We start from the raw sequence: 26,218 nt of genomic DNA on the forward strand, positions 1-26,218 counted from the left end.
GCCCATGTCTCAAAGGCTGATAATGCTATTACTAATTGACATGTTGGACGGTCCAATTCATAGTGCATTACTCTAATATATTTTAGTTATTGGGGGGGGGGGATTGATAGAGTTATATATCACAATATTTGTTTTGGATAATATTATATCAATATTTGACTCCCAAGTATCAATTTGTACAAATTGATACTCCAAAAAACTTGATTTGTCATCCTATAGCTTGTTCTCCGTCTTCTTTTTAAATAGTGAACCAACATGTTTTCATCTCTTTTATTTTCATGGCCGATCAAAATAAACATCTCAATATCGAATCGCAATACATATAGAATTGTGAGAATTGCAATACATATTGTATTGGCACTGGCACCTAAGTATCATGATATCATGTCGTGAGGTCCCTGGCAATTCCCAGCCCTGATGTATGATGTGCCCTCACCACACGGAGGCATCCCTTCTCAAAGCATCTGCCAAGTTCTAGCTGGAGAGAGAGGTAGTGAGAGAGAGAGAGCTGCTTGGAGAGTCAAGGTTATACATAAGGCTAGCTTATTGTTGGAAATGCAGGGTACTATGTGGGCGCCAAACTATAAATCTCTCAGAGGTGTAAATATGGTTAACTTGGTGATTATAATACTCTAAAGCTATATTCTTAGACAGCCTATATGTGGGGCATAGGCATTTGAACCATTTCTCACTTAATAAGTCCAAATGAGCAATACCCTACCAAGACATTCACTGTTATCAGTGTATGGATTAGCCGAAAGGGGAATAGTTAGTGCTGGGTTGATGACACTTGTAATACATGTATTAGCAATGTAGGAAAAACACTAATGATTTAAACACCAAGGATCTCGTTTACAACTAGAAAAGAAAACATAGTTCATAAGTGAAGAAAAATGAATGACTTCCTTTGGTTGGAGAGACTCGATTATACCTGCTCTTCGTGAATACTGGAGTGTGTGTATCACTGACTATCCTTGAACTGTCCAAGGAAGGAGCACACTTCGGTTTTTCAAGGCAGTGTTTTTTCTTCTGTGTTAAGTGAAGTGAGTACATGCTCATGTCTGATTTGGGCATTACGTACAGTACAGCCAAGTAAATGTGTATCATACGTATGTGCGTGGGGGGTGTATGAGAGGGAAAGACCGACAATGCCTAGCACATGCATGTTTATTTGTGGTTTGCGTCAGTGCTGCAGGGTATTGCCGCATCCACTGTGGGGCTCTGTAGGGGGAGCTGTGCAGAACAACATCAGCCAACCTGCTCCTCGGGGTCAGATGATGCAAAGAGGAGCAGCGTTTGCCTCAGTGTGCTGTGTGTGCTGATCCCAGAGCCTGGAGTAGTGGGGCTGGTCCTACTACTGGCTGGCCTAGCGCTGCATGTCACAGCGATGGCCCTGTCACCTTGCAGCCTGGTGCAGTCACAGTGCCCAGTGGGCTGCTGGTCACTAATGACCTGTGTCCTGCTGCTGTCCCCAGGACCAGACTTCGGGTCCCCTGGACACTTATGTTACCAGTTGTCAGATGGCTAATATGTGACTGGCATTTGCCTCTGGGATTCAGCTAAAACATTCTGACATTTATTTTATAAGGCACTATAAAGGTTTAGGAGGGGTGTGTGTGTGTGTGTGTGTGTGTGTGTGTGTGTGTGTGTGTGTGTGTGTGTGTGTGTGTGTGTGTGTGTGTGTGTGTGTGTGTGTGTGTGTGTGTGTGTGTGTGTGTGTGTGTGTGTGTGTGTGTGTGTGTGTGTGTGTGTGTGTGTGTGTGTGTGTGCGCGTGTGAGTAATTTGTGCGAGCTCTAGGCTTGGGCGATATACTGTTTTATACCGAATACTGGGGTATTCTGAAATACCTACAGTATGATTTTCAATACTGACCACTGTATTACATGTATAACTATAAGAAATCTAAGATGTGTCAAATAAATGATGTTGTTTGCTGTCTTGCTAGCTAGCTAAGTGGCTAGATGTCAAGACTAAACTTCTTGGTTACAGCAGAGACATTCCAGTCTGCTTTAGCTAACAACTCCTTGCCACTCCTTGTCATTGCCAAAGAGCCTGACCTTTCTGCCATATTCAAACATGAACATTCTATCATTAATGAACTAAAGGAGAACAGAGGAGTTGATCCTGATTCGATAACCCTCACAGCGATCATCCAATAACAACAATTACCCAAATATTGGCATTCAATCACTTTTTCTCTCTCCACAGAACACTTTGGTATCCATTTTTTGGTTTATCCAGACTAAACCAGTCTGTCAAAAGATTCTAGCTCTAAATTCTCTAAATACATACTGCAAACCACATAACCTATTTGCTTTGATTTTAAGCCTCAAAATACAACAACTTGTCTAGCTAACAGCTGCTTGTTTTTGACATAATAATTATATTTTAGAGGCTCAACATGTTGTCATGGAAAATATTAATGTTATTTTCAACAACCAACTTTGCCTTAAATCCAATTGCATATTGAATGTTGAGATTGCCGAAAGACCAGTCTCTTTGCAATGACATGGTGTAGCGAGGACTGGAATGTTAGCTAAAAGACTGGTACCCAGACTAGAGATATTCAGTTTCCTCCTGGATGAAGATCCCCCGTTGCCTAAATATTTTTGTGCGTAAAAATAATACATTGAAATTTTCCCCCTTGTGTGCATTTCCGATAATACCGTATACCCTGGGATGGAACAGAAACTTTGATGGTAGGAAAATTTGGATACCACCCAAGCATGCATGCCTACATAGCTGGCCTCAGAGCATTTTGTATTATTCTGTACGTAAATCCATGACACTCAATTTAGTATGATATGTTATGTTTGTTATAGTTACATAAGACGGATAGTCACTTAAGGAAAAAACGAAATGAGGGTGGTTGGATCGGGGTGGTTTGTCACGGCTGTTGGAAGGAGCGGACCAAGGTGCAGCGTGGTGAGCGTACATTTCCTTTATTAATCCAAATGACGTCAAACAAAACAATAAGCACTACAAAAACAAACCGTGAAGCTCACCATCAAAGTGCTCTAAACAAAGCCAGCCTCCCACAAACACAGGTGGGAAAAAGGGTACCTAAGTATGGTTCCCAATCAGAGACAACGATAGACAGCTGTCCCTGATTGAGAACCATACCCGGCCAACTACAAAGAAATAGAAAACATAGAAACCAAAATAGAGACATAAAAAGGATCTCTAAGGTCAGGGCGTGACATGGTTGCCAAAGATTGCGAGTTTGAATCATCACGCACAATTTTAGTATTTTAGCTAATTAGCAACTTTTGAACTACTTGCTACTTAGCAAGTTAGCTAACCCGTCCCCTAACCTTAACCCTTTAACCTAACTCTGAAACTTAACCATAACCCCGAACCCCTAGCCTAGCTAACGTTAGCAAGGTAGCTAACGTTAGCCACCTAGCTAGAATTTTTAACATATCATATGCTTTATATATTGGTAACATATTGTACGTTTTGCTATTTCGTAAATTGAAATTGAATTGAAATTCGTAACGTATTCAAAATGGGTGAATGACATCCACAAATGAATACATACCATAAGAAATGTAACATCATATTAAATGGAGTGTCTAGGATTTCTGTTCAGAATAATACGAAATGCTCTGAGACCGGGTAGGTCTGTTAACAAGCCTTTTAGTTGTCTTTCATTTGGTTCAAATTACATGTTTACAGTGCAATATGTTGATTTGAGTAAATTAATGAAGATGGTGGTGTCTTTGTGATAAAAGTGCATCCTCTGAGGCCAGTGACTCAAACTCATTACCATTGAGATCTACTTCAAATAAAACTCAAAGCAATATGGTGTGTCTTTGACAAAATCTCTCTCCCCACTTCAAAGGCATCAGTTCATTTGAGTAATTACCTTATTTTGGGATTATGAGTGCTTTCGGGTTGGTGGCATAGGAAAAATACTCTCTCCAAGTGAACGATCACAAGACACCTAAAATCAGAGAGAGAGAGTGAGAAAGTGGCAGAGAGAGAGAAGAATTGAAGCTTGCAGATTTGCAGGTTCTAGGAAAACAAACAAACAAAAAAGCTGTGATTTTATGCGGAACATGTTGTTAGGGGGGGAGAGGCTGCTCTCATTGGTTTGGAATGGAATCTAATTTCTCACTGCTTTGATCCTGTGTGAGGGCAAAGAGTTCTTAGGACTACAGATTGGGGGGGGTGTAACAGTATGGGGAGGGGGAGGCTCGAGGATGAGTCGGCGTTATAGAAAAGTAAGTCCTTTTTTTTTTGTTACTTTTGCGACACCGGATAAAAATAGTGCCAGAATGGAAGCATCCTACTTCAAAGGCAGCGATGTAATAAGTAATTTATACCGTACATATATTAAAAGGCTACAGCTGATGGCAGAAGTGGATCTTTAAGTGGAGCTTTGTTCTGTGTGATGGAGAGCCGAGTCAGCACATCTTAACCCGTTTCCCAGCTGTCTTTGTAATGAAACATACAAGGATAGAAAGGGAGATGATAGTGATATTATTGCTCAAGTCTGGTTTTCCGATGTGCTTTGCAGCTGAGCCTAAGTCTTGGTTCTTGCCTCCCTCCTGCTGTTCCACATTGCCATGTTCTGGGCTAATCTGTACATCAGCAGCGAGACACACACACAGGACAGTAGGAGGGATGTGGGTTTGCTGCTGAGGTGGCTGCTGTGTTGTTTGTGCTGCAGGATTTAGCAAACACTCCAAAACCATCTGTGTTTCTGTTGGGTTGAGGAGGGGTAGCTAGGTTAATGAGGGAGGGTGGAGGTTGACGGGTGAGGTTAACTTGTTGTGACGCCGGTGTGATGTCATCTCGTATATCGTAGCACACATATATCACCATATCACATTGTGGTGGATCATTTCACCCATTTGCTCGACTGAAATTGAACAACTGAGCCGACATTGAAATCACACAATAGAGTTGTCTCCATGGCTGATGAGAACAAAGTTGGATTTCCATTTCAATTTGGACATGGAGATACCACTACTGCCTGTTGTTAAGGGACCACATGCTCCTGAGTGTTTGTGAAACTGTTTGTGGTTGTTAGATCACAGGGACAGGCAGTATGAAGGGACTGGCCGGTGCTGGGACTGGCCGGTGCAGTGTGTATAATAGTGGCCTGGTGGTGCCTGTGGTGATGACTGGCCGGTGCAGTGTGTATAATAGTGGCCTGGTGGTGCCTGTGATGATGACTGGCCGGTGCATTGTGTATAATAGTGGCCTGTTGGTGCCTGTGGAGGAAACAATAGGATCAAATCAACAGCAATCCGAGGCCATGTTGGTTTAGACAGTTATAGAGAAGAGCCACACAGAGATTAATAAGTGCATGAGATGTGGGAAGTTGTGGGACAAAAATAATTTGGTGGTTGGGGGCCATTTATCTTCCAACATTTTACCTTGTAAATGGTGCAGAATCCCACCTTGAGTGTGTTGAAAATAATTTGAGAAATAAAGTGTGGTTTCATGTGAACAATGGTGCCTGGGCATGGGGCTACTGGGGCCGTGAATGTGCTGAGGATGCAGCACGAAGCCATCCCAGTCACGGGGAGTGATGACACAATGAGGCCCGTGACAAAATGGAGTCAGGTCGATTGGAGACAGTTATTTTCAGACCACGCTGAATGTTGTTGCTTGAAAAGGCCTTGGCCCAGGAGAGAGAGGGGGGTGGGGCAGTGAGGGATAGAAAGGAGCTTTTATGGAGCCCCCATATCTGGATGCTATACCTAACAGGGGCTTCGAGTGGCACATAGGTCTAAGGTACTGCATGTCAGTGCAAGAGGCATCACTACAGTCCCTGGTTCGATTCCAGGCTGTATCACATCCAGCCATGATTGGAGTCCCATAGTGCGGTGTACAATTGTTCTTAACTGACTTGCCTAGTTAAATAAAGGTTAAATAAAAAATGTAAACATATCAGGTAATAGAAAGTACTGTACTACTTGGTACAAAAATACTTAGCATTAATTTACATTTGAGGTGCATATTAAACTATTTATGGTGCACATCAAAGCCCTCAGCAATCAAAATAGCAACATAATCAGATGCTCATAATGTAATGCCAGGCGCGTTAGTGTGATGTCTCTTCAAGTGACATTTTGTGAAGTAATCTTTGTCGACTTGTCACATTAGAGCTGGCTTGTGCTCACTTTCTCTCTCTCTCTATCTCTCTTTCTTGCCCCTTGATGTCAGCGTTTGGAGCCGTGTTAAACGTGACAAAAGAGGACAGAGGCGAGGAGCTCTGGTTTCTTTTGGTCCTCTAGTTTTGTTTTGCTGTGTGATGTAGGAGGACACTGATATGATACATCTCTGCAAATGTCACAGCTAGACCTGCTGTGTGTAGACAGCCTCAGCAGGAGTCAGCGAGGAGGAGTGTGGGCGGGGGGAGGGGGGGGGGCAGCGGCCCTGTGTGTTTGCTTCCCAACACATTATGTGACTCAGAGGACAGGGACGCTAACAGCAGAGGATAAGGCTTGAAACGGCGATAACAGCTCCAAATGAGCCACAATGAAGGCCTGTGCCAAACATCCACACTGGAATAGGAAATGAGGGCTGTTCTGATACTCTGTGGCAGGAACCGATGTCATCCTCCAATCTTCCATTCAGAAAACCTTTCTATTTTATGTTGATGTTCTGAATGCCTGTTGTCGACAGGAGAGGAGGATGAATCCTCATCATTAGAGAGAGATTTGCCCTCTATCGCCGTCCAGCCACTCTACTCTCTGGCTTCTCAGTACTGTACTATATATCCTCGTCCCCTCCACTGCCTATTCCAATGTTCTGCTAGCCTATTTGCTTTGAAGAGTGCTGTGTGGCAGCAAGCTAGTGATGCAATGGTTATCTTCCACTCCGGGACTTTGAAGCAGGCATATATTATTCAGCAAAAGCAGGCCACTTTTTAAAAATATATTTTTTATTTTTTTAACTACGCATGACAAGAACTGACATGAAGTCAAAATCACCCGGCCTCTATACAAGGACACGTTTGCCAAAGTAGCCGTGGATGTTGGATCTGCCGACTTGCTCAGAGGCAAAGTGGGTGGTGGTGCTCGTGTTATTAGTGAGAGTATTCACACGAGCTGGGAGTGCTTTGCCTTGTACTGACAGTTGCAGGGCCTTGGTGACACCATTCCATCACACCACAACAAGGTGTAGGGTTGATATATGTGTCTGTGATCTTGATGAGCTGCATCAAAACATGCTAATCTAAAAGGACACCATGGATGTGTGGGAGGGAATCAGTCTTCATTTCTCCATTGCTGTGTTGGACATAAGTAGGAAAACAGAATATATTAAATATGTTAAATAAAATGCTGTAATTGAGTGAAATCAGAAAATGGAGCAATAATTGTTTTGAGAAATGATAGCCTTGAATAAATGTACTTTGCTTACAAATTGTCATTATTGAAGAATGAGTATTTTCTGGAATTTCTAGGCCACAATTGATCATATATTTTTGATCATTCTCAAAACACATTTATTAATATAATCTCCTTTGTTATCTCCTTGAAATGTCCTAATAAGCATGTTTATGGCCCATTTCACAAGTTAAAAACCTGTGGTTCATGGACATAGTTCCTTTTACAAACCAAGTATTTGATGGCCTAAAATAGGTGGTGAGAAAAGGGTTTAGGATGAAAAAATAAATAAACATAAGGCAATCCCGTGGATTTTCTGTTGGGGTCAACCATTCCGCTTTAACCAAATGTTGAACTCTAGTGTTACTGCAGGCTTAATCATGCAAATCAATGTTATTTTCTCAGTGTTATTTTCTCAGTGCATCTGGTTTGGTTGCAAAATAGATAAAAAGGAGGTAGATGCCCCATGACTATGGCAAAATAAAGACAATTCTGTACAATCGATGGCACAAATAATCCTAATGAAAACTCATAGGATTTCACTATTTATTTCTCAAGGTCAAAGTCAAGAGTTCTTATTTCAAGGCAAATAAAATACCATACATGATGGTTCATTTAAAAGCCTGTATAGGACATCAAAGTTGACCTCCTTTCAGTGTGCTGCTATTAAAGAGCAAGGTTATCAGAGCGATTGAAGGAATTGAAAGCCCTGCAATACTTCTCCATTTTCTATATCTCTTTCTTTCTCAATTGTTTCTCTCGTCTTTCATTATCGTTATTTTATGCTCAGCTGTCAATGGATTTGACAGTCTCCACTTGAACATATGAATACGGGTAGCGATTGACAATACTGGTAGAGATTGACAATACTGGTAGAGATTGACAATACTGGTAGAGATTGACAATACTGGTAGAGATTGACAGTGTGTCTAAAAGAGCATTGTATTGACATGGAGACGAGGTTGTGTAATTTCTAGCACTTCTTCATGTTCAAAGAGGACGCCACCTATTGTCCTCCTGTAATTTACAATACCAGTGTGCATAGTAACACGTGCCCTCCATCTTCTCTGTGTGTGTGTGTTTGTGTGTGCTCCCCAGGTCGTCCCCTACCTCCCACACCTTCGTCCAGCCTGCTACCCCCTGCCCCACCTCCACCCACTGGCCCTTCCCATCCTGCCCCCCCAGCCATCAGGGAGTGCCAAGTGCCCCTGCTGGACAGCGGCTCCCCCCACGTCATGCTGGACCCCCCTCCTGACGATGAATTCTCCCCCAATTCTTACCTACTCCGGGCCTGCGCACCTCCACCCCAGCCCCCAACTGCGGGTAAGACCATCCCCAGCCAATGTAAAGTATCATTTAATATGCCACCTACCATGGCATATCTCTCTGTCTTTATTCACTGTGGTTCAAGGATAGATACAAATCTCTGAATAGTTTAGATTTAGTTTTAAAACCCAAAAGTAAGCGCATAGTAAAGGATTCTGTCATATCGTTGAAGGTGAAGGACATTCTACAACGAGCATTTGTAATGTTAAAATCATAATGAACCTCAGTCCTTTTTTAAGAAATGACTCACTCGCTTCAGGTAGAAAATCAAATGTATATGCTAAGATTGAATTCATTGATATACTGCAATTCCGAATATTTTTCACACAGCAAAGAAAGTAGTCATTATGAATTTACAATTATTTGCTCTTATGCCACCCAAAGTCCTAAAAATAGGAAAGAGTTTTGAAAGCAGCTCCTTTGAATCAGAGCATATTATTTCCATATTAATAACTACCATTCCATAGTAAATGATGTATCCCTTATCATTCACTCAGTTTCTACCTGTGCTTGTGAGACTGGTTGCATATGCAATTAGGAACACACTTAGGGTTTATATTTCCACTCTTCTCTGTGGTTTATTGGATAAAATGAGGAAAGTTTGTTGGTGTACATTAGTATTTAAAGACAATACATACATTTTATTTGGCTAAGAATATATTTTTTATAAAATGGAAGTTATGTGTTAATTGTCAGTTCAAAAAAAGCAAACTGGTGAATTTATCAATGCTTTGGTAATGGATAAAATCACAATGGATAAATTGTGGTTTAATAAAGTATTATTCAATTGAAGTAGTATTACATAGAATTATTGAATTGAGTCTGAAATGCAAAAATATGCTTGAAAGATGTTGAATTGAGGGAATTTGTGGAGTTTAAATTCATTTCAATGAGTTCAATCTGTGAAACTATCCCCCCCACTGTGAATGTCTATCAAAAAAACAATATTAAAAAGCATTAGTCATTAGGAATGGTGTAGAAATAGGCCCACTTAATTCATTTTTGTATTTTCTGCCCTTAATTGCTTTGCCTTTTTCTGCGCTAGCATGAACAAGCAAGAAAATTGTGCGTCTTTGAGTGTGCTTTTGTTCCAAACACCGTGAATGCAGCTGTTACTTTCTAATCACGTCAGTATTCAGAATGAGAGTTCCTAGGTGACTGAATTCTTCTCAGTGGGTGAGAATGGTGGAAGGAAAGGATTTGAGACGATTACTGCGATGTCAAACAGAGACTCTGCTTGTAGCCGGAGATACAGAGGGGGCTTTGTCTGGGTTTCCGATGGTTTCTCTCATTCTTTTATGTTTTTTTGACTGTACGTTCGACACTAAAGATCTAATACGTGTATATTTAATGTCTTCTAAAATGTGGCTAGGAAGCACAGCTTTTGGCTTTTGTGGTTTCATGTTGAATAGTTCTGTATTACATTTTCCCTTGATGAAATTGTGTACTGTAGGCTATGTATTTTTCTTGCCAGTGCACTTGTTTGTAGTTAATGAATGGTCCAAAAATAGCACATTTTTACATGGTATTGTTTATATTTTTAGGGTTGCAAAACTGCTCGGCCTACACGGAAATATGACATTTTTGAAATGCACTCAGTGTGACGTTGTAGCCTACGTTTGAATTTCAGCACAGATCCTAAAAAGAATACGCATCATATAGCTCATTGGTCACGTTGGCTTTACATATATATTTCAAACCCATTTCGTCTGTGTACCACAAAGTAATAGTACATTATGGTCTAATACACGTAAGAATATTACATTAACCAAATTATCCTGTTTATGGTGCCGATTAGTAAGTAATAGATCACTTTTGTGTCCAAAGTTCATACTCACTATAGCGACAGGCTATATATAGACCTTCTCCTTGAAATGGGTCTGTCCTTTTCCTAAGTTGTCTTCTGATCCACATCATCCCATTGCCTTTGAGTTGAAAGGCCACTGACTCCCATTGTTGGGGTCATGTTGGGGTCATGTGTTTTCTGCTGTGAATAGACTGAGGTGACACCTCACTAACACAGAGAGAGAAAAAAAATATTCTCTGTGCTTTGTCATTCTGGCTCTTTCTGAACCCCCAATGCTCCACGTGAAGTCCATTCCCTCTGAGGAGGCAATCAGGAAAGCTACTCTGAGCAATACCTGCCAATAACCCAAATAATCATAGAATCAAGTCAACATACTGATACATGATGGGAAATAGGGGAATAAATCTGTAAAAGAGACCTCCTTCCCCTTCTATGGATCTAAATCAGTAAGTGTTATATCAATATCATAAACGAAAATCGGATTTTGCAAAATCAGTTGGAACCATTTTTTTGCTGGAACAAGGTCTAGTCTTAATTCGATTAGTCTGTCCTTTAATCAGCCATAAATCTTTATTAAAACCACGGGGGGGGGGGTTCAGAATTCGAGAGTAACGTGATTATAGCCAATTTCAATCAACTTTGCATCAGGGCTGAAATTGGTTTACTTTTCAAAGGAGCCACATCAATCATGGCGAAGCGCCCATATCAAATAGGTTAGTGAAAAGTTTAGTCCATCTTAAGACAGATATGGTTCTTATTGATTGGGGAATCCACAATTGGATTTTCATTATGGTAGCTTATAGGTCTTGTTTTCAACAGATACTACTATGTCTATGCTCTTCCAGAGGCTGTGTTTCTGGAGATTTGAGTCTTAGTGTAACATTTCTCCATGCTGCGTTTGAGTTAGGCCTAAATGTGGAAAATAATCAGCACAGAAAGACAGAGTAGTTTAGTAAACTGTAAAATGCAGCAGCTAGAGGTTGCTAGCAATTTGGTGAAAATACTGTATGTGCCATTTTCCAGTGCTCATGCTGCTGAAGTGCCGACATGTTGCTCTGGCAGTATTCTAGTGCAACATGTGTGCGTTACTCTTAAAATGTGCCGTACTGCATATTACCGAGTATTGCATCGCTCAATGTTCACCTATCATGTACCACATCAACAGGGAGTAACTAAGAATACTTTGAAAAAGAAAACAGTCACCCTATGGACTAGGATTTAAACCTTTTTGTTTTTACACAATACTTGTTATGATGAATTTTTCAATTTGATTTTCAACTATTTTAATTTTAATTCATTTAGAAAAGTGCATCATTACTGTATTTGGTGTACATACCGTAATCAATATTCTTTGCATTATAAAAACAATGACTACAAAACTAGACATAGTTAAGGAAGGACACGTTATTTCATAGAAGTAGTCACGAATGTTATGTATTATGTTTTAAAGTTCAAATATGTGTTTAGAGATCAAATAATGCAAAAGTTTCTGTATTTGATTGATTTGACCATGGCACTTTAAAGGGGCAGTCCGCAGTTACATCATTCATATTCAGACTTAGAAATGAATGATATATACCCAGTGATTCATCATGAATATAACATATATAAATGCCTCATGAGCTTAGTTAAACTGTTGTACCCCATCGGATCCCAAAATATAAGCTTGCTTTACTCGGTTGTTTATAAACAACAAATGTAAACAAACATTGTATAAAACCTCAAAACATGGTTAAAACTATTATTTGGATATCATGGATGGTCAGTCCTTGTATCCATAGGTTTGTTTGTGAATTTTAGTGGTTCCATTTCTCCAGCCCCGTCCCTCAGCTTTTTTTACCAAAACAAACAGTGGTTCCATTTCTCCAGCCCCGTCCCTCAGCTTTTTACCAAAACAAACAGTGGTTCCATTTCCAAAAAAACAAACAGTGGTTCCATTTCTCCAGGTGTGGGTTCCATTTCTCCAGCCTTTGTTATTGTTTCAGCTGTCGATTGGCCCTTTAACATCCAAAGTGCATATGCAAAAAGATAAACTATCTCCTGTTATTGATTTTATAATACGTGAATCAATATGTTTCTGACCTAAACAAGTGATATATATATATATATGCACATTGTTAGGAAAATATGTCATACCATCTTTTACTCATCACGTGCATGCAGTTAATGAACCATCTTTTACTCATCACGTGCATGCAGTTAATGAACCATCTTTTACTCATCACGTGCATGCAGTTAATGAACCATCTTTTACTCATCACGTGCATGCAGTTAATGAACCATCTTTTACTCATCACAGTTAATGCATGCAGTTAATGAACCATCTTTTACTCATCACGTGCATGCAGTTAATGAACCATCTTTTACTCATCACGTGCATGCAGTTAATGAACCATCTTTTACTCATCACGTGCATGCAGTTAATGAACCATCTTTTACTCATCACGTGCATGCAGTTAATGAACCATCTTTTACTCATCACGTGCATGCAGTTAATGAACCATCTTTGCAAGAAATCAAATCTATCAAAGTCAGTCAGGCGGTTAAAAGACCCATAGAATGATTTTTTCCACGGAAGTGTCAATACTTGTAGGTATGACGAAGTGGTATGTCTACGACATGAAATAGCATATCAGCAGCATCTCATCCTTATGGAAGTTGATGGCCTGGTGCTGCTGTATAAAATGCTTTGATATGACTCTCTGCTTCTCACCTCGTCCTGTTTGGAGTCAGAAGTGATATTTTTTGGGGGACTAAACACAATTAACCCAGATTGTTAGACAGGTAGGCACATGTATCAACACTGTCGGCATTGTGCCCTCATGTTCTCCATGGAAGGAACGTAGGAGTATTTTTAGCTCTAAGAGGTATCACAGATCTAAAGAGCTTTTTAGATTTCCTCGTCATCTCCTTTGTCAAGTGTGCTTTTCCTTTTTTTCCCCCTCCATTGTTTAGGTAGCTGGATAGAATAAGTAATATTTTAATTGCCTGTTGTTTTCCACTCTGGCATCTCTTTCCCTGTTTCTGATAATGAATCCTGATTTTTGATTGAGGTTCCTGCATGTGGATCACACACAGTTCACATAGTGTATTCTGTAATCGCATACCATGGTTCTCTACAAAGCATTCGGATGCGCTGTTTTGTAACGCCTGCACACCTCGTCGTTTCATGCTCATCTGTACTTTTCTAGTACAATCACCTCTCAAAGGGAAAACATTTTCACCAACAACCACCAAGAAGCTGAATGATGAAACAGATAATGAACCCTTTTTTCCCCCTTCATATTGCAATGCTTTGTATTCTCCAAGGTTACATTTCAGTTGGCTTTCCTGCCCGTGTGCCTTATTATTACGACAACTCGGTCATCAGTCCCCTCTACTCCTCTAGCCTCATTGGGATAACAAAATATGCAGTTTAAATCACTGTGTGTTGAAGTTGGCTGACTGTTGATTTTTGCGTTTCCTGCTCCTAAATTCTACATTGTATTATTGTAACGGCTTTTTCATTCCCATGATCATATTTGTATGCATAATATGCCTTCCATATTGTGGCAGCGTTGCATCTCTCCAAACAAATGCTAAACATTGCCTTCAAACGTATAGTCTGTCCCTGAAGCCTCCACTCTCAGCCTTGCTTGTGGCGTATCCCTAGTGCCGGCTGTGCGTAATTGGTATGCGTTGTTAGTCTCCTGCTAATTTTTGCTCTAACCCATGCTACAGCATTAGCACTCTGTGTACGCTCCATCTCCCTTCCTGAGGCCGTCACATTCTCAGGTGTCATGGGGGAGAAGTGAGGTGTCGATGGCATCAGCACTGTAAGTCTGCCTGCTGGGGCCTGTCTCTCCACACACTCTCTGGGAAGGTTTAGCCAGAACTGGATGTGAGCAGTGGCAGACGCAGTAGCTACTCCTGGAACGACCCAGGCTCTTAGCACACTAATGCTACCAATGCATTATTCATCTGTTGTTTTTTTCGCCCCCCTCTTGTGGTGTATTTCCGGTGTCTATGCGTTTTTGGAAGTAGAAAAACATTCCAGCAGGGATATCACTCGAGGTTTGTGTGGTGTTTTGAATGTTTGATCACTCCATTCTCTATATGCCACTTTGTTACCAAAGGAAAGTTCATTTGTCCGGTCTTAAATTTTGTGTTAATTTTGTGTTAATAAATTGTATGCCACAGATCTCTCTGGTGATGCATGTAATTTCATAGCATTGGGTTATTTGATTTGGAGGGGTTTCAAGTTGAACGTGCAGTAGTCTCTTCTCCTTGTCTGTTGCTGCTGGACAGTTATTATTGTCTAATTAGTGGAGATGAGTGACTGAGGCAGAGAAATGGTGTGCTCTGAATATTTCAAAACAACCTCCGTCTCGTCTCCCCCCTCTTCTCTCCATCAGTATGTCTCTGTATTTCATTTGCACTAACGCTTTTTAATTAAATCCCCAAGAAAGAAAACGATCAAGGGGACAGGGCTAAGTAGTGCACTCCGAGACCGAGCTGTCCTTCGGCAGTTCCAGATCCTCAGCTCTTTAGAAGAGTAGGGGTATGATCCACGGCTTCTCAAGCACGGCCGCTCACTGATCTGCCTCGGTGTGGTGTTGCTGCGGTTCCGTTTTGCCACCCGTCCCATCGCCCTGGAAACGCCCAACAGAAGTGTTAACATCAAGTTTATTCACTGAACGGAAGTCCCTGGGGAAAAAAAAAAAAAAACCGAATTCAACTGCTTCTGCTAATCCTGCCATTCTCTATTATGATATGATGTACTATCAGTGAAAGAAAAATGAAGTCTGGACACCCTCAGCTGAATTCCTGGGTCTTGCATATCCATAACACCGTTCTTACCCATTTGCAGCCGAAGCTGCCCATTCAGCTTGGCAGGCGTCCACCACTCGTTGAGGTGTTGAGAGCTGTCATGAGTACACTGACCTTTGGGCCTGTTTCAATGAAGACATTTGCACCTGTCTTTGGTTTGTGCGACGAGATAGATAGGTGGAAGTAGCAACAGAGTGGAAGACAGACAAATGCCCCCTTTCCAATCATGCCACCTCATTAATTTTTAAGCAGGCTGAGTCACAGTAAAAATCACAATTTCTATTACCTTGCGCTGTCTTGAGGCTTCTCCTGCCCTGTTTAGATTGTGTCTTTTATCATTCCAAATTGACATTTTATGCTTTTACTCGTATTGTTTTTCCCAAGGTTCCCACCGCTCATGTTGGGCAATTTATTTTAATCCTTGTCATTCTAGCCCGTAGCCTGCGAATCTGAGCTGCAGTAATTTCAACATCGCCATGCACCACCAACAACAACAAGCGGACCCGGGAAGCTGTTGTGCTGTGCTTTGCCTCTGAACTGTAATTGCTTTTAGATTTTTTTTTGATTTTTTTTATTCCCTCTCAGCTTTCTGTCTATTTTCTCTACATGAGTCTTCGATAGCTGAGGTGGCTATAAAACACATTCTACACCTGGGTCATTATCTACAGCAATTGTTATTTTGCCTGGACTCCGAAACATTGGAGGAACAAATAGGCATGTAAGACCATGTGTTTGTGTGTGTTCCTCTTTTCCCATACGGTTTTTTTCTTTAAAAGAGAGTTGGAGCAGATTTTCAAGTTCAAACAGAGATTTTTTTCTAGTTTAAACTGAGTTTTGTAGCAAATTGGATTGAGCTGTCATCCAGTTTGTTGTTGTTGTTGTTGTTGTTGTTTGGGAATGATTCCAAAACGACAACCATCGTATAGTAGCTTATTGGACCTGGGCTCTCGTCCCTGTGTTTCTGTTGAGTTGTCTTTTGCGTACTGTAGGTTTTCACAGTAGATTAGAACTCAATTGTGAATCAACTCTCTTAAATGACGAAGGGGAGAAGAAAAAAAAACATTTAGAAAAACAAAAGGATGTAGAAGATAGAGGGGAAAATGAATGTCATTTTATGGGTGGAACTACAGCTCAGTGCTGTTTCCCCACAGTTTTTACATTATAGGAGCTTATGATGCAGGATGAGATCTAAAGCTACAGAACAAATTTTAGTCATGCTCATATGGATGTTGCTGCAGCTTGGCTGATACCAATTTTATAATATAATAATAATAATAATTTTACTTGGATAAATCTTGCCATAAATCATGGTTTTTAATGATAACGTTTATTTTTATTTTTTATAATTTAGCATTTTTTGTTGTTCTTGTTGTGTAATACATATTTTTTTCTGGGTGGGTAAAAGAACAGACACGCTCTCAATTTCCATTTCTGTCACTCTGTAGCGAGGAGCTGCCTTGCTGACAGAAAAGCAATTAACCTTTTTTTGAAGTTTGTTCATTCTATATCCATGGAGTGGGTAATTACCAACATGGCTGCCTGTTATTAAGTTTGTATCCTCATTTGCTAATTTCTAGTTTGCGCCTCTCTTGCTCCTCATAGGACTTTGTTTGGAATTGGAATGATTGTCTTCCAGGCAGAAAGAGAAAAGGCATAATTCTCTGGGGATAGGTTGTGTGAGTGCACTTGTTCTGCCTGGCTGATGATGTTGCTTTCTGTTCATGTGTATGTATGTGTGTGTGTGATCATGTGTGTGCTGTGTTAGGCACCCCTCCACTCTGCTGTGACCGAAACGTGCTGCATCTCTTTATTGTGCAGGGTTAAGTCACCATGTCATCCATTCTGAAAAAGCCGCTGCCCCCCAACTACTAAAACAGCAGTGCAGATAAAAAATGTTTTTTTTTTTTATAGTGGGTTAACTGCCTTTTTCAAGGGCAAAACGACAGACTTTTACCTTGTCAGTTAGGACATCCACTTTGTGCATGACAGAAGTATTTTTTTCCAACAATTGTTTACAGACAGATTATTTCACTTATAATTCACTGTATCCCAATTCCAGTGGGTCAGAAGCTTACATACACTAAGTTGACTGTGCTTTTAAACTGCTTGGAAAATTCCAGAAAATGATGTCATGGCTTTAGAAGCTTCTGATAGGCTAACAGACATAATTTGAGTCAATTGGAGGTGTACCTGTGGATGTATTTCAAAGCCTACCTTCAAACTCAGTGCCTCTTTGCTTGACATCATGGGAAAATCAAAAGAAATCAGCCAAGACCTCAGAAAAAAAGATTGTAGACCTCCACAAGTCTGGTTCATCCTTGGGAAAATTTCCAAATGCCTGAAGGTACCACGTTCGTCTGTACAAACAATAGTATATAAAGACCATGGGACCAGGCAACTGTCATACCGCTCAGGAAGGAGACGCGTTCTGTCTCCTAGAGATGAACGTACTTTGGTGCGAAAAGTGCACATCAATCCCAGAACAACAGCAAAGGACCGTGTGAAGTTTCTGGAGGAAACCGGCACAAAGTATCTATATCAACATAACCTGAAAGGCCGCTCAGCAAGGAAGAAGCCACTGCTCCAAAATTGCCATAAAAAAAGCCAGACTACGGCTTGCAACTGCACATGGGGACTGATGAAACAAAAATAGAACTGTTTGCCATAATGACCACTTATGTTTGGAGGAAAAAGGGGGAGGCTTGCAAGCCGAAGAACACCATCCCAACCGTGCACGGGTGTGGCAGGATCACGTTGTGGTGGTGCTTTGCTGCAGGAGGGACTGGTGCACTTCACAAAATAGATTGCATCATGAGGCAGGAAAATGATGTGGATATATTGAAGCGACATCAGTCAGGTAGTTAAAGCTTGGTCGGAAATGGGTCTTCCAAATGGACAATGACCCCAAGCATACTTCCAAAGTTGTGGAAAACAGCTTAAAGACAACAAAGTCAAGGTATTTGAGTGGCCATCACCTGACCTCAATCCTATAGAAAATTTGTGGGCAGAACTGAAAAAGCGTGTGTGCAAGGAGTCCTACAAACCTGACTCAGTTACCCCAGCTCTGTCAGGAAGAATGGGCCAAAATTACTTATTGTGGGAAGCTTGTGGAAGCCTACCTGAAACGTTTGACCCAAGTTAAACAATTTAAAGGCAATACTGTCAAATACTAATTGAGTGTATGTAAACTTCTGACCCACTGGGAATGTGATGAAAGAAATACAAGCTTAAGTAAATCATTCTCTCTACTATTATTCTGACATTTCACATTCTTAAAATAAAGTGGTGATCCTAACTTACCTAAGACAGGGAATTTCTACTAGGAATAAATTTGTGAAAAACTGAGTTTAATTGTATTTGGCCAAGGTGTATGTAAACTTCTGACTTCAACTGTAGGTGCCCTGCCATTCCTCTACTGTGCAGCATAACTGTCTTTTTACGATGGCATGTGTTGTTTAAGTAGGTATGAAGATGGTAGTACTGAGCAACAGTGGAAAGGCTGATCCTCTGTGGAAAGACTGGCTGTGACAGGTAACCGGCAGGTTACTGGAGGGTTGCCGGTTCAAATCCAGGGTCAGAGCGGGAAGTGAGCTGGCATCCGGAGGGTTGCTGGTATCAAATCCCAGCTCCCCAGACTCTCAGTGTGGCAGCCCCCTGCACCTCTCCAAACCTTGATGTGTGTATTTCGGAAGGGTTGAGCTAAAAGCGGAAGTCAAATTGTGCTATCGACCAATAAAGTGATCTTAATCTTAATTAAAAATAGATATATTTAACTTGGCAAATAAATAAAGAACAAATTATTTTAAATGACGGCCTTCCTGGGAACAGTGGCTTAATTGCCTTGTTCTGGGAAAGAAAGACACATTTTTACCTTGTCAGCTCGGGGATTCGATCCAGCAACCTTTTGGTTACTGTCCCAACGCTCTAACCACTAGGCTGCATGCCACCCCAAGGCGGATGAAAGGACATTCATTCCGTCTTAAAAGCCATTGTATTAGAGCTATTAAACACACAATACAGTAGACTAATAAAGGCCAGCATGCTGCAGAATGCTGTAATCTGCGTATTACAGAAGGGACTTTGACAACCCCCCTGCTCAGATCTCCACTGTGATCTCGGCAGTATGTTTAAACAGATGAGGAGCCGGCCATTGTGTTTGTGGGATTCCACTGTTTCACACAGGGATGTCGTTACTGAAGGTTAGAAACTGAGGCCTCTGACTGTGTATCCTTTTGTGTGCCCACAGACCTGTTGAGGGTTGGCAAACAACCTCCATGGCTGTCAGCTCGATTTTGAGTTTGAACGGCAGTTTGCAGGGGGAAACAGTGGAAGAAGCATTAGATCAGAGCCCGACCAAGGTTATCAGAGCACATTAAAGGGCTAGTACCAGAATACCATTGTGTTTAGCCAGGGCTGTTGTGTGGAGTGGTGCTTTGATGGACACGTCACACTTTATAATCCACTGCTCTCAGCCCTATTGTGCTGCTCAGATTGTTCCCTGCGTCCCTGCAGTCCAAACGCAGCTTTTGTGAACTGTGGGTTTTGTAGCACTGGGTCTTTTCTCCAGTTCTTACACAGTGTGGTGTGGGAGATTACACACACCCTGGCCCTCCAAACCATGACTGATCTCAGCTCGGCCCAATCCCTTTTTCATTTCTCCTCTTTTCACAAGACGTTTTGTGTAAAGGGCCTCTCCCTTTCTTAGCTCATGTCTTAGGTCTTGGTGTGACTCTCATTCTTTCAGTTATCAGTGCTGTGTACGTAATCAGGTAGGCCCACTGTTTTTTAACGATGTTGACATTACATACTGTATGGGTAACTGATATTTCTATGTTACTCCTGAAAGGTTCAATAGCTGAAATGAATTGTACAAGGAAAGGGAGGAGAAACCCGTTGGAGAATACACACGGAGCATACAAAGCATCAGGGAACACCTTCCTAATCTTGAGTTGTACCCCCTTTTGCCCTCAATTCATCGGGGCATAGACTATACAAGGTGTCGAAGGTGTTGCACAGGGATGCTGTCCCATGTTGACTAATGCTTCCCACAGTTGTGTCAAGCTGGATGGATGTCCTTTTGGTGACGGACCATTCTTGATACACACAGGAAACTGTTGAGTGTGAAAAACCCAGCAGCGTTGCAGTTGTTGACACACTTAAACCGGTGTGCCTGGCACCTACTACCATACCACTTTTAAAGGCACTTAAATATTTTGTCTTGCCCATTCACCCTCTGAGTGGCACACACACACAATCCATGTCTCAAGGCTTGAAATTCCTCCTTTAACCTGTCTCCTCACCCTTCATCTACACTGATTTTGAAGTGGATTTAACAAGTGACATCAATAAGGGATCATTATTTCACCTGGAGTCACCAGGTCTGTCTATGCCATTTTGTACACTCAGTGTATGTGTTTTTTTTATACAGTAGGCGTTGCCTTTTAGTCAATAAGACTGTTTTATTGCATCATGGAAGATGTATATAATTGTCTTTTTCCTTTGACCCTTTTTGAGGAATATGTTGATTCGTTGATGTCTTGCCATTGTCCGATCAGTCCGTCACACAGGCTTTGTAAAGAATGTGTGGAGGTGGAAGCACTAAGATTTTATTCATGTTGCTACACAATTTGTTCTCTGTAATATATAGTATCTGTAGATAGAAATTACAATCGTTCAAATATTTCTCTTTAGACTTGAGTAATTAGTGATATTTTCTAACACCTTAATTTAAAGATTTAGATCTCATTTGCCAAAATCAGAAGTAATGATTCATTGGAATGATTTAGGGCTGCTACAATAATGCATACAAGTATTTGCATCATATTATTTGATTAAAGGTTTAAAAGTGAAGAACACTTGATTCCAATATTTTGGATAGTTTTAATCATAATTAACATTTTAAACTTTCACAAAGTTATTTTCATAAATGTTTCCTTTTTTTAGTGATGGAATGGATAAGGTGAATTGGTCACTCTACAGGAGGTTGGATTTAGTCTGTAAAATATTATACTTGTACAATTTTAGTTATTTCTTCAGAGGTGTTTTTGTATTTCGATCTGACGTGTTCTCATAAAGCAATTTGTAACACATGAAATGAAAAATGTTCTATATGAAACTAAAGCATCCAAACATGCATCACTGTCAATGGATAATGCTTTCATTAAATCAGTCAATTCAGGCTGAAGTAGTACACATTTATAAAGCCCTCGCCAAGGCTATAACAACAGAAATATACACTATGCGCTAGAACACCATTCCTGTCAAACAATGAGCCCTAATTTGTTCCTGTGTTCTCCTTCAGGTCCTCCCAACAACCACCACAGTCAGTCTCTGCGGCCGCCACTCCCTCCTCCTCACAACCACCACCAGTCATCGGCCAACTCCCTGAACCGCAACACCCTGGCCAGCCGCCGCGGCCAAACCCATGCCCCCTCGGCGGCCCCCGGGGAGGGCCCCTCCACACCAGAGTCAGTCCAGCTCCAGGAAAGCTGGGCGCTGAACAGCAGCGTGCCCCTGGAGACCAGGTCAGTATCCCTGTCTCCCTGCTTGCTATCCATTCATGTTTGGACACCCTCCCTATTCAGAGGGACAGGAACACTTTATGCTTCCTATCAGCTCCTGGTACTGTACAGCTGGCTGTATTTATCCAAGTGACAAAGGTCTTTACCTTAAACCTAAAGGCTATGTTCAGGTTTGTGGGTGCCCTCTGCCCAGCTGCTAGAGCTCTGAACTCAACATCCCCTTCTGCCGGTGCCTATCTTCACACACAGCCACACTGGCACACAGGCAGAGGCCCTGCCTGCTGCTCTCTCTCTGGTGTTCTGGTAGATGGAAGCTGGTGTCCTCCTCTCCCCCTCTGTTCTGCCTTTTGTTTGGTGTGTGATTGCCATGCTCCTGCTGGGTTGTGAGTCGCTCCTCTATGTTCCCAGATCACACTCCAAACACGCCGCATGCACAATTCATGTTACCGGGACTACAGGGCGTGTCTCTCAGATGTTTTATTTGCCAGGAGCTCCTGCTACTCCTGCTACCGCCGGGTGCCTTTACCTGCCTGTTCCCTCCTTTTCAAAATGGAGCCTGGCGCCTGAGTCACAGCCAGCATGCCTCCTACTGAGTGAGGAAATCAGTTTTTACTGTAGGAACTCCGTTTTTTTTTTCAATTCCATCATGTTAGCTGGGATACGCAGGAATAACGAGACAGTGTTCAGGATGTTAGGGTTGTATTTGCTGATCTGGTGTCCTAGCAGCATGAGTTGTGTTCTGCTGCTTTTCCCAAAAGTATCCAGTATGGTGGTTTGTTAGCAGTGGTGGAAAAAGTACCCAATTGTCATACTTGAGTAAAAGTAAAGATACCTTGATAGAAAATGACTAAAAGTGAAAGTCGCCCAGTAAATTACTACTTGAGTAAAAGTCTAAAACAATTTGGTTTTAAATATACTTAAGTATCAAGAGTAGAAGTATGAATAATAGAAAATTCCTTATTAAGCAAACCAGGCAGCACAATTTTTATTTTTATTTTTTATTTATGGATAGCCAGGGGCACACTCCAACAGTCAGACATATTTGACAAATTATGCATTTGTGCTTAGTGAGTCCACCAGATCAGAGGCTTTAGGAATGACCAGGGAGGTTCTGTTGAGAAGTGTGTGAATTTGACCATTTTCTGTCCTGCTAAGCATTCAAAATGTAACTTTTGGGTGTCAGGGGATTTTTTTTTTTTTAAGTACATTATTTTCTTTAGGGATGTAGTGAAGTAAAAGGTGTCAAAAATATAAATAGTAAAGTTTAAAAAACGACTTAAGTAGTACTTCAAAGTATTTTTACTTAAGTACTTTACACCACTGTTTGTTAGTTAGTTTATTAGGTTTTATGACTTCCCTTTCTACTGTGGACAGCAATCCAATTTTCTCTTCCTAATCCTACACTTTACATTGACAGCTATATACACTTACACAAATGCAAACTACACACAAAACAAAACAGTACAAGAACCCTGCGTCTATTCGCTCACTATCAATTCCCCCTAGTGCTCCTTGCCCTTTTCTCCTCTCCCCCCTTCCGTCTCTCCTCTTCCCTCTCTCCCTGCCCCCTCAGTGCCTGTTCTCAGCAGGCAGATTAATATAGCTTCTGTCGGGGCATATGGGCCTGACCTCACACACTTCAGTTCATAATTCTTTGTCTTTCAGATGCCCCTGTCTGGGGCATCTTGCAGCGCTAGCACTTTTACTTAGTTTCACCCATTAATACTGCTTGGTCTTTACAGAGTCTCCCTCATAGGCATAAAACAACATTTCATCTGGGGCCTGACCCTTTACCCTATGACCTGGAACCACCCGACATGCTGTCCATCATACCACTGCTGGAGATAATATAACTCATACAGTACATTCACACACACTAGCACACACATGCTCTCTCTCTCTCACACACACACACACACACACACACACACACACACACACATTTTCAGGGAGGCAGTGAAAAGCCATTTTTTTGCAATGGAACAAATGCACTGTAAGGTTACCATATTGCAAATGACTACGGTAGAAAGACGCATACCAACATTTTCTTTAATACATTTTCGCTACCTAGCTACAACAGAAGGCCATTGTGGATAACTTTTTTTCTGTCTCTGCGTCCAGTATGAAATAAGTTAGAGGTAGTTTCACGAGCCTATGCTAACTAGCGTTAGCGCAATGACTGGCTGTCTTCAGGAACAGTTACCGTGCTATCTGTTCCTGTTCATCCAACTCTGGGGAAGTAGATAAATGGCTTCATTGCCAAAATCTCAAACCATCCCTTTAATATGGAGGAAATTATAGTCATTGGAGCTAATTACAGGGGGTTTTCTGTATAGAAAATTCTTAGGCGGGCTGTCTTAAGTGGTAATTTTCGGGATGGACAAACGGTTTCATTGTCAACTAAAACGACCAAAATCAGATAAAAAGCATGCAGAAAAGATTATATTGAACTATATATAATTTTTCATAATACAATGTTTGAGAACTAACAATCGAATAGAAATTAGACAGTCAGGGCACATGCCCATTGATTTTGTTTGCTCAGAGGAATACAGCATTAGCCATTGCAAAATGCATATAATTGCAGGAAATGTGCTTTTAAAGCTGCAAAATTATCCCTCAACTCCATGCCAAACTGTATAGAATTGCTGGAAATTAATTTCAAATCTTCAAAATGTTCTTTCAGCTCAATGAAAAAATCTGAAGAATTGCAGAAACTGACCTTTAAAACAGTTAAAATGTTCTCTCTGGCGCCAAGATACCTTTACTTTTTCAGCTTATAGGCTATGTTAGAGTTGACACTTCCTCTTCCAATTAATTGTGGGGATGTCAAGAAAATGAAGCTATCAACCAAATCTAGTCATTAAAATAAAGTATTTATTTTACTTGCCATTATCGTTCACCTTTTTGCTAACATATGCTGGGTCGCTAGTTTGCCTGGGCAAGAAAAGTTTGAAAACCACTTTCATAGTGCACTATTTTATATAATTCCCTCACAAAATGCTTGCCCTGGTCTTTATGCGCCAAGGAACTACAGTGCATAAATGAGCTACCAAATTATTCAGCGACGACATCAATGTTATCTATAAAGAATCCTCCTTCTTTAGTGAAACAATGTGGGAGTCAAATTGATTTAATTGTAAAAAAAATTGTCAGCAATGTACACAAAATACTCTAATGTCAAAGTGGAAGAAAAATGTAATAACTAAAATATAGTTGTTGCATAAGTCAATACATGTTAGAAACACCTTTGGCAGTGATTACAGCTGTGAGTCTTTCTGGGTAAAATCTCTAAGAGCTTTCCACACCTGGATTGTGCAATATTTACCCATTTTATGATTTTCAAAATGATTCAAGCTCTGTCAAGATGTTTGGGGATCGTGGCTCACAGTCATTTTTCAAGTCTTGCCATAAATGTTCAAGCAGATTTAAGTCCAAACTTGAACTTGGTTACTAAGGAACATTCACTGTCTTCTTGGTAAGCAAATCCGGTGTAGATTTATTGTAGGTTATTGTCCTGCTGAAAGTTGAATTCCTCTCCCAGTCTCTGGTTTAAAAGCAGGTTTTCCTTTAGGATTTTGCCTGTGCTTAGCTCCATCCTGTTTCTTTTTATCCTGAAAAACTCCCCAGTATTTGTTGATGTCAAGCATACTCATACCATGATGCAGCCACAATCATGCTTGAAAATAAGGAGATAGTTGCTCAGTGACGGTTTGAGTTGGATTTGCCCAAACATAAGGCTTTGCATTTATGCAAAAACTGTAGTTCTTTGCTGTGTTTTAGTGACTTGTTGCATGTTTTGGAATATATATTCTTTCTGTGTATTTGTATTCTTCTTTTCACTCTGTCATTTAGGTCCCTACAATGTTTTTTAATCCATCCTCAGTTTTCTCCCATCACAATCATTAAACTGTAGCTGTTATAAAATCACCAATGGCCTCAACAGCTCAGTTCAGAAGAACAACTGTATATTTTGAGGTGTCTGGGTGGTTTAATGCATAATTATTTACTTGACTATGCTTAAGAGATAATCAATGTCTGATTTGTTATTGTTACCCATCTACCAATCACTGAACATCTTTAAGAGGCTTTCGAAAAGCTCCGTTCTCTTTGTAGTTGAATGTGTGCTTGAAATTCAATACTTGACTGAGGGACCTTACAGAGGTTGTGTGTATGGGGGACAGAGGAAGGTTTAGTCATTCAAAAATCACGTCAACCCCTATTATTTCACACAGTGTCCATGTAATTTAGTCTGTGATTTGTTAAGCCACATTTAACTCATTTAGGCTTGCCATAACAAAAGGTCTGAATATTTATGCAGTGACTGTATTTTAGTTATGAATGTTTTTTATACATCTTAACAATATATACATATGATCACTTTGACATTACAGAGTGTTTTGTGTAC

At 40.8% G+C, this 26,218-nt stretch overlaps 1 protein-coding gene across 3 annotated transcripts in view; it reads left to right on the forward strand.

The window, feature by feature from the left end:
• The window catches only part of LOC123999479 (teneurin-2-like), a 162,088-nt gene that overhangs the window by 89,127 nt on the left and 46,743 nt on the right, over nucleotides 1-26,218 (forward strand). For all 3 annotated transcript variants that reach the window (XM_046305321.1, XM_046305322.1, XM_046305323.1), the window contains 2 exons: nucleotides 8,446-8,670; nucleotides 21,591-21,813. In XM_046305321.1, coding sequence (XP_046161277.1) covers nucleotides 8,446-8,670; nucleotides 21,591-21,813 — 448 coding nt within the window. The remainder of the gene's footprint in view (nucleotides 1-8,445; nucleotides 8,671-21,590; nucleotides 21,814-26,218) is intronic.

The sequence above is a fragment of the Oncorhynchus gorbuscha genome, linkage group LG16 (genome assembly GCF_021184085.1).
Source record: "Oncorhynchus gorbuscha isolate QuinsamMale2020 ecotype Even-year linkage group LG16, OgorEven_v1.0, whole genome shotgun sequence".
NCBI classification, from domain to species: Eukaryota; Metazoa; Chordata; class Actinopteri; order Salmoniformes; family Salmonidae; genus Oncorhynchus; species Oncorhynchus gorbuscha.